Genomic DNA, 13,749 nt, shown 5'->3' on the forward strand with positions numbered 1-13,749 from the left:
CCCCTCCTTTTTGTCCTGGGAACCCAGTCAGCAGAGCTGAACCTGCTGCCCCTTGTGTCCCCCCACACACTGTAAGCCATGCCACCATCCCACGGTGAGGCGTTGCTCTCATATCCTGGAGGATATGCGAATGCTCAGCCCCACAGCAGGCACACACCCCGACCCGAGAGGCTCTGTGCACGGGCAGCAGGTTGTGTGGCAGCCCTTGTGGGACACCCCCAAAAAGCACCGCCATCACCCAGACATCCCAGACTGTCAGGGCCGGGCAGGGGCCACGCAGCAGCGCCCTGCTCGAGGAATAAGCTTTGCATGTTCTTTGCATTACTTCTTGACTAACTGGTCCTTGCATCATCCTGGAGTCTCCTGCTGCTCCGCTGCGGTGGGGCGTTCTGACTGAGCGCTGAATCAGACCTGGGAGCTCCAGAGCACCCCTGGAGCTGGAGTTCTCAGCAGAGCAGGGCTCCGGGGAGCAGGGCAGAGCTCTCCCGAGAACACCGGCACCGCGTGTCCGGGAGCTTTGCGCAACATGTCACCACCACGGCAGCGTCTGGCCCATGGCAGCATGGTCAGAAACACGGTCCTCAAATACATGCATGAAAATAGGCAGGATGGGCACGTGGGACGATGCGCTTCCACAGAGGGTGTTAAATGGTGGTTGCTGGTGGGGCGCCTCTGCAGCCGCCACCACAGTAGGGAAGGAGGAGACAGCACAGCCTGGCACGGGGCGCTGCAGGCAGGGACAGGGTGGCACAGTCTGGCATGGGGTGGCATGGGCAGGGACAGGATAGCATGGGCTGGGATGGCGCAGGCAGGGACGGGATGGCACGGGCTGGGACAGAATGGCACAGAATGGCAGGGACACAATGGTGCAGCCAGGGATGGGATAGCAGGGGCTGGCAGGGACAGGGTGGCACAGGCAGGGATGGGATGGCACAGACTGGCAGGGGTGGGATGGCAGGGGCTGGCAGGGGCTGGCAGGGGCGGGATGGCACAGGGAGGGGCGGGATGGCACAGGCAGGGGTGGGATGGCACAGGGAGGGATGGGATGGCACAGAGAGGGGCGGGATGGCACAGGCAGGGGCGGGATGGCACAGGGATGGGTGGGATGGCACAGAGAGGGGCGGGATGGCACAGGCAGGGGCGGGATGGCACAGGGAGGGGTGGGATGGCACAGGCAGGGGTGGGATGGCACAGGGAGGGGCGGGATGGCACAGGGAGGGGTGGGATGGCACAGGGAGGGGTGGGATGGCACAGGCAGGGGCGGGATGGCACAGGCAGGGGCGGGATGGCACAGGGAGGGGTGGGATGGCACAGGCAGGGGTGGGATGGCACAGGGAGGGGCGGGATGGCACAGGCAGGGGTGGGATGGCACAGGGAGGGGTGGGATGGCACAGGCAGGGGTGGGATGGCTGGGGCTGGCAGGGGCGGGATGGCACAGGGAGGGGTGGGATGGCACAGGGATGGGTGGGATGGCACAGGGAGGGGTGGGATGGCACAGGGATGGGCGGATGGCACAGGGATGGGCGGATGGCACAGGGAGGGATGGGATGGCACAGGGAGGGGCGGGATGGCACAGGGAGGGATGGGATGGCACAGGGAGGGGCGGGATGGCCCAGGCAGGGGTGGGATGGCACAGGGAGGGGTGGGATGGCACAGGCAGGGGCGGGATGGCACGGGGAGGGGTGGGATGGCACAGGCAGGGGTGGGATGGCAGGGGCTGGCAGGGGCGGGATGGCACAGGGAGGGGATGGGATGGCACAGGCAGGGGTGGGATGGCAGGGGCTGGCAGGGGCGGGATGGCACAGGGAGGGGATGGGATGGCACAGGCAGGGGTGGGATGGCACTGGGAGGGGCGGGATGGCACAGGCAGGGGCGGGATGGCAGGGGCTGGCAGGGGCGGGATGGCACAGGCAGGGGCGGGATGGCACAGGGAGGGATGGGATGGCACAGGGAGGGGTGGGATGGCAGGGGCTGGCAGGGGCGGGATGGCACAGGGAGGGATGGGATGGCACAGGGAGGGGTGGGATGGCAGGGGCTGGCAGGGGCGGGATGGCACAGGGAGGGGTGGGATCGCAGAGGCAGGGGCGGGATGGCACAGGGAGGGGTGGGATGGCACAGGCAGGGGTGGGATGGCACAGGGAGGGGTGGGATGGCACAGGCAGGGCCGGTGTGGCGGGGACGGGACAGCCCGGCCGTCCCCTTGCGGGGGGTGTGTGTCGCGGGTGGCGGGGTCCCGCAGGGCGTGGCAGAGCCTCGCCCCGCCCCTCACCCCTCGCTCCCCCTCCCCGGCACGTGAGCGGCCGTGACGTGCGGCGCGAGCCCCCCCCCCAATCCCCGCCCCGCGGCGGCGCCCCCGCCCACTCCGCCCCACTTCCGGCGGAAGCGGGGGGCTCTTTCCCTTTCCGGGTGCGGGTCCCCGGGCGGAGCGGCGGGACGGCGGCGGCGGGCGCGGGGCGCGTGTCATGGCGGAGCTGGCGCAGGGGCAGAGCGCAGCGCCCGTGGGGATCAAGCCCGAGGGGTTCGTCGACGCTCTGCACCGGGTCCGGCAGGTAGGCGCGGGCCGGGGGGCGGGAGGAGGCCGCGGGGCGCCGCTAGGCCGCGGGGCTGAGGCGGGGCGCGGAGCCGCCGTGAGGGGCCGGGCCGCGGCCCCCGCAGCCCCTCTCCCTGTAAGCCGCGGCTGGCGGCTTCTCTCGGGAGCTCCGGGGCTGTCCCCTGCGGGGGGCGGCGGGGCTCGGGGCTGCGGGCGCGGCCGGGGGGCGGCGGCGGTGGCGGCGGCGGCGCGCTCTGATGGTTTCCTCCGGTGGGAGCCGCGGCCGGAGCTTGTGACACGGCAAAAACGGTGCTCTGCGGGGAGGGAGGCGGCCTGCAGCCTGCGGGAGCTTCGGCTGCGGAGCTGTCGTCTTGCGCTTCGCCGTGGGTGGGTGTGAGCTGCTGTGAACTCGTTTTTTGAGCGAGGCCTTAATTGCGCGTTAGACTAATCAATAGGAGCCCTGGCAGAGGGGGAACTTTGCATTCCCTCCTGGGAAGCAGGGGAGTGCTCCCCAAAGTAATCTCTGAGCTTACATAAGATGGAAACTTTGAGTAAAAGCTCCCAGAGCAGCAGATGTCAACACCCTTGTCTTCAGTACAGGATATTCCCAATATTTGTGTTCTTCTCACTTAGTGGACAGTGGCTCCAGAAACAAGAAGTTGCTACAAGCAGTGCAGGTCTTGTGGCTGTTCATCGTGTGTCTTCTCCAGTACCTGTTGCAGGCGTTTATTCCACCTCTGAACAGGTTCCACTTGTGCTTAGTAACTGCACCTTACGAGGTGCAAATCAGCGAAATACCAGGACCGCAGCCAAACTGGCACTGAAAGACCCTGATTTTATTCTTTCCAATGTTACAGGCCAGGTGGGAGAAATCTCCTTCTGTTGCCCAGACTCGCTTTTCTCATTTCACTGAGAAACTTCTGAAGAAGCAAAGCTGGACCCTAAGACTTTTCAAGAGATCACTCTAATGGAACTTAAGTGGCTTACCGTCGCTCGCAGCTCACTTGTGAATTAGTGTCAGAAGCCCACGTTCTGTGCAGTCTTCAGCGAACTGTACAGAGGCGCTCACTGTTCTAGATGAACACCCTGCACCTTCCCAGAGGAGATCACAAGCTAGTCTGCTCTAATGTTGTTGATTTCTGCCTCAGCATATGTATTGCAGTAGGCAAGTTTCATGTTAGCTGCCTCCCGGATGAGGCCACGCATTGCTTTTCTCAGTGGCTGACAAAGCGCTGTGGCCTTGATGGTACGTGATGTCCGAAAGCTTTGCTGTTACCCCAGGGTTATCTACGTGATGCAGTTGTTTTGAGAGGTATTGCAGCTGTGTTTGTCTTGACTCGGTTGTCTGCTACCGAAGGCCTCTCATTGCAAAGACATCTCGTTGAATATCTGGTAATATTATTGCCTGTTAGCAGTTGCATAATCTTTGGATAACCTGTTTATGTAGAAGAAAATAATTATTTGCTGGTAAGTTGAAGCTTGTTGAAGTAATTTTGTGAGTATGTTGAAAACGCCACAGTACGCACTGCTCACCTGATCGGTAACAGGTTAAGTGTGAAAGTAGGATGCCTCGGACGGTATTAGGCTAAAACAGCACTGACTGAAAATTGATCCGAATTGGTGTTGTGTGGTTGCTGTCGTCATGTTTGTAGGATGAATCTGTGAGGCCCCCTAGCCCACATGTGGAGGAGATGGAATATTAAATAATTCTGTAACCTAGCTGTGCTCACTTACTCTGATTTTGCTGCTCTTAAGTTTATTAAGCATGAAAGAATGTGTTGGGTTTCTGTGAGACCACAATTTGAGTTAGTCTGATCTGGAAGATTTCAACATCTTCCAAGCTGCCAACTTTAGGTCAGGCGCTGCGGCATAGCAACCCTCCTGCTATCTTTTCACAGTGGAAACAAATGTGTTGAGAAATGCGTGCTCTGCACGTGTTCACGGGAGCGCAGCGGCTTACATTTTTGTGCAGTGAGTTCTGTGCTGCCTGCTGAATGTGATTTACCACCACTGCCACCATTAGTATTTGCGGGATGAAAAGAATTATTGGCAAGTGCTAAAATATCCCCCTCCTGCCCCGCAAAAGTGCTTGATTTAATCTAGTTCCGTAAACTCTGTAAGGGAGTAGGTAGCCTTCTGCATAGTTTGGCAGGACTAAATTGTCACTGGTGACTTGTTATCAACCATGAATGAAGATGCTCTTTGTTGCTCAGCGGATGGATATTTACCTCACCACTGAAGCAATCTGTCATGGAACTTCCTAGCTGAGATTCAGGTGGGGCGTAAAGGCAGCTACACCTAATGCTTCTCTGGAGGAGATGGCAGAGCTTTTGCTGAGTGTGTTTAATGTTGTATTTGCGTGAATTATACTGATCTGGTACGTGGATGTCAGCTTTTGTAATGTTTCTGGCCAATGCCGTAGCCTTTTCTGAGTATAACTTCTGCTTTAAGGGAATGAAGGAACAGAGGGGAAAAAATCCCATCATAGTTCTTGCTTTGTGTGTTGGTGTGGCATCCCTGTTTGACATTTGAAGTCTTTCAAAGTGTAATCTTACACTTAAGAGTAGTAATCAAGTTCACTGAATTCTGTTCTCATGAAAGCCATAACATTAAAATCAGGCTGTGGAATACAGTGCTTAGTAATTAATATCTAAATAATTCAGATGGGAAAGACTTTCCTGATCAATCACAGTAGCTGCATTCCTCCAAGTCCCTGGGATGTGAGATGACATACGAGTAAGAAATCTGGAATACCTTTGGAAGAAATTACTTGTACGTTGCTTTTGATATTTGTGCTGGACTTGTTTGGATTTTTTGTGGACTATTAACTATTTGAGACGCATCAAAACCTACTTTTTCAAGGGGCTTTGAGATGGTCTGTCCTGCATCTTCTGCACCACGCCTCAAATGAGTGGATTAGTTTATGGATCATAGGTGGTGACTGGTCTGCCCGTCTGTCTGGCTGCTCCTAGGCAGGGTGGCTTTTCTGTGGCATTCTGGGGTGGGGGGAGAGAGTGGATGTTTGCTCCCCTTTTGAGTAGTGGGATCAGAAAATGAGCAGAACTGCTTGTGCTTTGGACAAAAAAATGGACTTCTGTGGGACTGTCCTTGAGTCTTAACGGTGTCAAGACAAAACAGCATCTTGCTTTGTTCTCACCCTCTCCTGTTCTCGGCAGCATCACTTTCAGTACAGTGCGTGTGTTTGCAGCACTTACTGGTTCTCTCTTCATACATGTGCTATTCTTCTTGTAACCCGCTGTACGTTCTGCCTGAATCTGAATGTCCGGGAATGCTATGAAGAGGAAAGGCTGTGGCTTGGTAAGCCTGTAGTGTGCCATCTTGGGTACCTCGAAAGTTGATGAATATCCTGAGACTTACTCAGAGTCAACAGGCTGTATGTTTAAAATCCCTTTCTGTTATCAGGCTCTAACTTTTAATTTCTGTGGGGATGGAGGGGTCTTAAGACTGACTTTTCTTTATCCCCTTGCAGAGAACTTTTTCAGATCATCCTCAAATTGTTTTAGGGCTTTGCAATTACTCTAGTAGTTAGGAAAACCACCTGTGACATGAAACTTAAGCAGTTGTGCGTGGTTTCCCTACTTCCTGCAGAGCTCTGGAGAAGTGTCTGTCATGCAAACTCGAGTGTGCTGCTTAGTGACTGGGAAGAGTAGCAGGAGTACTAGAAGGGCCAGGTGACGGCGTCTTATTGTTTTATGTCCTGCTAACACCTAGAATCGGTGATTTTATCGGTTGCTGTTCTTTTGCAGGACAGCATGGAGAGATTCTTCCCAGAAGCTAGGCCCTTTCTCTTGAAAGCTGAGTTCTGCAGATATTGGTGTTTGAGTCCTGCTGTGCTGAACAAATAAGCTTCATATTTAAAAGTGTTTTGGTATTACACCGTTTTTAAAAAGCGTTAAAGGTATAAGAGGACAGAAGTGCAAGGTATAGGAAAACATGTATTCCTCACACAACTTTGAGTTATTTTGTTTGGTTTTTTTCTTGGCTTTACCAGTGCAATTTGTAGCTCAGGTTTGTACTGTGTCCTGTAAAGTGTCTGTTGGAGAGCTTTATTTTGGGAAAATTAGGTGCAGAAACGGTTCTGTGGTAGTGATGCTTTTTCCCAGTGTATTTCAGGGCTTAATAAAATGGATGTGTTGGGTTAGAAAAGAAAAAGAAAAATTAAGTCTGAGATACAGCAGGACAAAAGCAGTGGCTAGCAGTACATTACTCAAGGTCATTTAGTCAGATAAGGGCTGGGTCTGCTTACTTTTGCTGTGTTCCAACTTCTGTGCTTATCTCCCTGCTGGAGCTATAGTAAAAACTGAAGTTCCCATTCTAAGTTGAACATAAGAAGTTAAAATGTATTTAAACTGCTACGTCTACTTAAAGCTGAACTCTTAATTTTACAGGGTATTTTTTTCCTGCTGTAGTGAGGTGGTATGTTGTCTGCCTGTAATCTGGTGGCAGCTGGGAGGCTTTAGAGATAAGGGTGCAAGTTTAAATACAGCAGGGGGAAAAAAAAAAGAGGAAAATAGCCCCAAAACTGATAATGTAAAAATTGCCTTGACTCTCTTATTTTGCCCTTTACTTGGAGGGTTCTGTGCCAGGGTGATAATTGCGTACTAAGCATATGGGTGGGGGTTTGCAAAACTCTCCTGCTTTCGGAGCAGGCAGCCTTAGTGCTGGTGATCTGTTCATGCACACCTTTGTGCTTCATGCTAGCTTCCTCTTGTAGGCCACCTTCTGCTATCTATAGACTATTTTCTTCTTTCCCGTGAGTCTGGTGTGTGTGTGATTTCAGCTCCAAAGCTAGCAGTTTCCACAACTTACAGATTTTTTTCAAATAAATAACTACAGAAAAAGAATTCCTAAAGGGCATGTTAAAAGCAAAGGTTCCAAACCATGCTAGGGTATGCTGTACCTGACGCTGTTCCTTTGGGCATTCGTTTGTAAGTTATATGTGAAAGCTGTTAATAGATTCTTATAAGATATGTTTTTAAATTTATTTTAAATTTATTTTTCAGCATTGAAGTAGTCAGGAAATATCTGTGCTGTTTGTACCTTTATTAAAATGCTCTGCATCCCAAATATAAGGGCAAAGGGCTGGAACCACAGATGCAGTACAGTTTTCAACAAAAAACCAGGGCATCAGCTGGCACTCCCTAGTATGGAGTGGGCAGGGGGTAGTCTGTGTTAACGCGTTTGGAATCAGATTTCTATGGGCTTATTAGTTTTTGGAGATGTTGATATACAAGGTGCTTGTCATCAAACCTTTGCTACATGATCACTGTGCTGGTCCTGCAGGAAGACTTCATTCTTTAGCTCCTGGAATTTCTGACATGACAAAGTTGTTGACTTTGTAGAGGAAGACAGGAGGGAATGGTCTATGAGAAGAAAATGGTCAAAACTTGGAGCCTTTTCATGCAAGGCATTGAAGAGAATGTTTTCTGTTCTCTTCTGAAAAGCAGTGCCCTCAGTCTTTCAAGATTATTTCAAATAGCTTTTTTTTTCCCAGTACCCTGTGATTCTGAATCTTGGGCAGTTGTTTATTCCACTGCAGCAGCCGATAGCGTCAACAACCAGAGTTACTGTAGGTGTCTTTCTGTTGCAGTAAAACTCAAATTTTAGAAACAGCTTTAGTGATATTTGTCATTTGCCCTTGTCTTATTTAAAGTATACCTGTGTAAAATGCTCTTTCATCTGTTCCTGTTGCTTATTCTCTGGTGAAATCCCAGCTATAATAGAGTGAGATCAGACTCCTAGTAAAGATCCTATTCAATGATTTTCTTTTTGCTGGAAAAGGAAGCAAACGCTGTAGAATAGACTGTGCTTTACACCTGTTCTGTAACTACCTTGTTCTGCACTTGCTTATTATAGCAAAGTACTTTATGTAGGCATGGGGTGCTGCGAGACCGCCATTTGCCTGTCCCTGAAGGGGGTAATAATGGGGGTGCAGTGCCAAAGTAATGCACGTATATGTTTCTAGAGTGGGCTTACATCAGTTAGCTTGGAGGGCAGGTGAAAGAGCTTGCTTCAGTCAGCATCCATCTGGATAAATGTCTCCCAAATGACATTAGAGACAAGCTTAACTTTTCACTTTTATTAAGTGGCGGCTAGGTCTTTCACCTAGTTTTATTTGCTTACCTTAGTCCCCTTACTGCCATACCTGGCTGTCTCCTCTTCCTGTAAACATCCTTGCATCCCAGATTGGCAGGGAATGGCTGTTATCCTCTGTAAGGGATGGAAGCAGAGGCACAGGCAGTGTTAGCTGTGTTTGTGCTGTATTGACCACTGCAAGAAATGGAAACTAATTCTGGGCTAATACTTTGCCTTATATATAGGTGTGTGTATATATAGATATGGGGCTTATCCTTCATACAGTAAATACAGGGTGATCCAATCTCTTCGACAAAGAGTTCCCAAACCTGTCCTGCTGTGTATTTTCACATTCTTCTCCCTCCGCGCCCCCCCACTGATGTGCAAGTACGCATAATAGGAAGCAGGAGGAAGCATGTGTCCTCCTACATGGCCATGGTGGTGGCAGCTTCTCCGGAACAAAGTTAGGGAGCTTGCTTAACTCTCTTCTTCACAAGGCTTAGCTTGTCAGCTGTCCATTGAGTGAAGAAGCCTGAATATAGTGTCCAGGGAGTAAATCCCACTTGTGATCAGGAAGAGGAACTGGGTGAATGTGATCTTAATTAAACAAATATCAGGAGCAAGCAGAAAACTGTTTGCTTTACAGATGAAGCACTGCTGCCTTGAACTGTTGTAAAGCCACCTGTATAGACAATAGCTGAGAGAAGGTTGGACTGGTGTATGTGCCTTATTGGAGGAAAGAGTGTTTAGCTGCAGTGGTTGAAACTTCGGGTATGCTAATCATGCTTTTATCCCGTTTTTATAGATTGCTGCTAAAATTGGAGATATTCCTCACTTGAATAATTCCACAGCACTTGTGGACCCATCAGTCTACGGTTATGGAGTGCAGAAACGGCCCCTGGATGATGGAGGTAAGCTGGCTGCAATTAGTCAATTCATCTATGGAGGCAGTTGTCTGCTTTAAGGACAGAAATCAATGCATCTTTCTGCATATAGGAACTTTATACAAGATTCCCTGTGTTGTTTATTCTTATCTAGATAGCACAGGGCTCCTAGGCATTAGCATTATTAACGTGAGGCAATTCCTTCTTAGTTCATGAACTTTGGGAATTAGCGAATGAGCTCTGTAATTTAAACCTTGATCTGTGGTAGTTGCGGGGAGAGAGGGAGGAGGATGTGCTTATTGGAACTGTGCTGGAGCCCATGTGTGGAGCACCAGATGTATGTACTAGAGCTGTTCTTCCCTGATGACCCTTGTTTTGTGAGAGCAGGCAGTGTATAGGGACACATGCTCCTTTCCGTGTGTAGCAGTGGTCACAGTACAGTAGCTGAGTTGCTGTCAAGAGTTCTGATTCCTTTGTACACGAATTTTAAGCAGAAAGGGTGTTGATGTAAGTTGACACACAGGTTGGAAGGAAATTTCCCATATTAGGCTTAGCTTTTTTCATCATTATTCTCTGAGGATTCTTAAATCTCTGAAGCATTTAACACTGGCCACGGCCAAAGAATAATTAGCTGGGGGGACCGTATCTGGTAGCTGTCATGAATTATTTGTAACACTTTCATACAGTATTAAGTTATTGGTTCCTCATCTTTGGTGGGAATAAACAAAATGTTAGAATAGGTGTTTTCTTTTTTACAAGTCTAATGATGTGTACTGTTACAAGAAGTGTTTAAACTGTATTGTATGCTGCTGTATGGATGCAAAGAGCTCACCTTTTCCTGTGGTTGGTTATAAAAAAAAACATGGCTGTGTCTTCCTATTCCCTCTAGTATTTTTATTGACAGAGGTAGCCCTGCAGGGTGATTCTCTCCCCCAGAGATACATTCAGGAGTACTGAGGAGATAAGCAAAGCTGCTGCCTAGCACTTAGTTTTGAAAATAACTTTTTGTCTGATGCAAAGGCTGAAAATACTGCTTGTCATTGTGAAGAAAACGTGCTGGAGCACGGGGAGAAGTTTCTTTCATGTGGAGCCTCTGGCTTGCTAACATTACTGTTTTCTAAACACATGCCACAGCGCACTTTGTTCTGTGGCGTTGGCTCTGTTTGAGCAAGTAGTTGCTGCACCTTTGGTTTGGTGTTTCAGGAAAGAATGGGTTTATCTGGGTGAGCCCCTGCACCTTATTTCTCAGGCTGGAGCATAACTATGTCTATGAGGAGCCAGAGGCCTGGCATTACTGGTATGTGGTGGTTTCTATATGGAAAGGTGCTCGGATCTCAAGCAGGCTGTTCAGCATTGAAGAACAGCCTGCACATTGAACATTGAAGGATCCTGAACAACTTTGAGCTGTGGCTGTATGTGAAAAAGAATAAAAGTAGCCTTCTAGGAGTTAGTCATTCATAACATTAGTTTTTTCATTGATTCATCAGACTGAACTGAGAAATCTGACCTCTTGACAAAACGGGTTTTTATGAACTTGTGAAATGTTCGTAGCACTTAATGACTGCGCAAGTTAGACTTTGTACTTAAACTTTTACTGGTGAGCCCTATTACTTGCTGAGCGTTATTTGTGTTGACACAAACCGTGTCAATACAGTTGGAGTCTATAAATGTACGTTACTGCTGGTTTCTTGTGCTGTGATAGATAGCTCCATGGAGCAGGGATTGCTCCCGGGAGAGCCTTCCAGAGTGACAGTACCCCTGAGTTGTTCTGCTGATGTAAAGATCTACAGGTGTTTGCTCACCCTGGGTGCTTGTTCAGCACTGGGTTTTGTTTGTAACTGTTTTTAAAGTAGCTCCAAGTGCTGTATTTGCCCTTGGGTTCTTCACATACATCTGTACATGTTATAACTTTGTCCAACCCCCTTCCCAAAAATCTGATCTGTGAGATCCTAGAGGAGAAGAGAAATGATAGAAGTAATATTTTAAAGGGCTGGAATTTTGTGAAGAAAACAAAATTGTAAGGGTAAGAGCAAGCGTTGTATTGCTTCTTTCAGCTTTGGTTATCTTGGGTTTTATTTCTAATGGCATTAGTAAATCCTGTACTGAAATAAAATTATGTGATGAGTTCCCCACCTAATTGTGTGATTCTCCTGTGCTGCTCTTTAACTGCATACCCAGAACTGCAGCCTGGCACAGGAATTCCTGAAGCAGCGAGTGCATCTTGCTCTGTAGTAGTTGATGGTATGATCCATACCTTAGTCAGTCTTAGGCTACCTGCTCTTGCTGCCATGGCATTAAAAGTCTGTAATGCAGCTTTGGCTGTAGGCATCTGGAAGATGGCAGTTGCTTTTAATAGGACACTTAAATTAGGAAAGCACTTCCCATTTGGGTGATCTTTTAGTACTCCGTTAGCTGCGAACAAGGGATGTTGGGGATTGCATGCCCACACTTTTCTCCATTTTCTGCTTGTTTGTGAACCACAAAGTTTGGAGCCGTTGTCAAGAAGCAATTTTTTTATATTGTTAGCGCATGCTCTAGAAATTTTAGAGCATGGGGGCTTGGATACATTCTGCTGCTCTGGATAGCTTGGAAACAAACCTGGTGGTAAATCTTTTGATTGTTTACTTCTGCATACTGCCTGTTCACGGCTGGGTGCAGTTCTCACTGCTTCCTTTGTCCCCCTGTAGCTGTTAGAAAATTATTTCTGTTCCTAATGCTCCTGAAAAAATTGGGTTCAGGGGAAGTATTTAAGGTGACAAGAAAACTGTCTGTCTTTCAGAAAAATCTAATTCTGCCTGTCCATTTTTGTAAGCAGCTGCTGGTGTGGCTGATTGATGTTGGCTTAGGAAGTGGTCCTAAGACAGGGTGACAGTGTGCTGGTCAAAACAAATTCAGCTGCTTTGAGAGCATTTCTAGGAAAAATAGATTTGTCATAATATTGGAAACCAGAATGTATGAGTGCCTTTTGCACTTCCCTCAATGTAACCTTCACCTGAAACGAAGAGCTGCTAGGGCTGGCCCTGGTGACCTGGCCTATTGGTATTAGATGGAGCTTGAGACTGATTATTTCTCTTTTCCCTGGCTTCTTTATTTCGCCTTTCTGTAAACAACTTTAAAGTAATCCTGCAAATCGCTATAGTGCAGGGAGGAGATGAGGTTTATTTGTATTGCTCACAGTAAGTCATAGCCGGCATTTATATGGCCACTTGCAGCAGTTAATGTTCCTCAGCGAAGGCGAGCACTAGAGACGAGGTTAGCTCTGAGCTGCAGAGACCTGGTGGCATCTTGCTTGTGGCTTGCTGCTGAGGATAGATCCCAGCCCTCCTGTTAATGGCCAACGGCTGCTCCTGGCCTCCATTCTAATTAATGGGTCCCTCTAATTACCAGCACAATTTAATAAGTTTATTTAATGCTAAATAATCCTTCAAGAAACAGCCTTTTTCAAAGGAAGCAGGGATCTTGTCTGCTGGAAAGAGACTGGTTGCCGGAACGCTTGCCTTTGTTGGCCCTGTTTTGAACTGCTTTGAAGAAGTTTCCAGTGATGCATGTAGGGTTGAGCAGCAGTGTTGCAGCTGAAGGCTGGGGCATCCTTTGAGTCTGGGGAAACAATTATGAGAGACCTTGGAGAAGCTTCACACGCCCCTATCTCCACCCCCTGCCTTCCCCAAGCTTCTGTGGTGCATACATATATGAAGATGGCTCGTTCTGGTGTAATAAAACTTAACTGCAGTAGAGCCAAGGCGCTGAAACACAACACGATCCTCTTGTACAGAGTACTTTATTCTTTTGCTCTAACATGTTTTCAATGAAAATAGCAATGGGCAGAAGGAAATCTTAGCCCTGTCGTACTGATGATGTAGGTTAGTAATGATGCTCCTTGACACATATGTAGCAGCAGTAGGACCAGGGCAAAAGTCCCCATCTCTTGGCAAAAGGTTTAGTGTCATATGCAAAATCCCAATGTTCTTCAGATCTCAACTTTACAGATCACCATTTTTTAAATAAAGCAGTTTAAGGGAGGGGAAAAAAAGCCTATAAAGATTTGCAGTGAAGGCAGACACAAAACTTGTTAGATTCTGACCGTTTAATTAAAGAAAAACCTAGCAATATTTAATGATGAAGAATTAGGGTAGCTAATGTTTTCCTTGTAGCTTTCTAAAAGTTATGATCCATTTTCATTCAAAAGGTTGAAATGCAACCCTGTTCCACTGCTGTCCAGGAGATGCGTCGCTCTGATTT

At 48.7% G+C, this 13,749-nt stretch overlaps 1 protein-coding gene across 4 annotated transcripts in view; it reads left to right on the plus strand.

Annotated features, from left to right (window-relative positions):
- The first annotated feature begins 2,377 nt into the window (after window positions 1–2,377).
- The window catches only part of FUBP3 (far upstream element binding protein 3), a 40,793-nt gene continuing 29,421 nt past the window's right edge, over window positions 2,378–13,749 (plus strand). For 2 of the 4 annotated variants that reach the window (XM_075112654.1, XM_075112656.1), the window contains exons 1-2: window positions 2,384–2,549; window positions 9,432–9,537. In XM_075112654.1, coding sequence (XP_074968755.1) covers window positions 2,463–2,549; window positions 9,432–9,537 — 193 coding nt within the window. In that variant the 5' untranslated portion in view covers window positions 2,384–2,462. Of the gene's footprint in view, window positions 2,550–9,431; window positions 9,538–13,749 lie in introns of all 4 variants that reach the window. The other 2 variants (XM_075112657.1, XM_075112653.1) reach the window with 2 other exon arrangements.

The sequence above is a fragment of the Phalacrocorax aristotelis genome, chromosome 17, assembly GCF_949628215.1.
Source record: "Phalacrocorax aristotelis chromosome 17, bGulAri2.1, whole genome shotgun sequence".
NCBI lineage: Eukaryota > Metazoa > Chordata > Aves > Suliformes > Phalacrocoracidae > Phalacrocorax > Phalacrocorax aristotelis.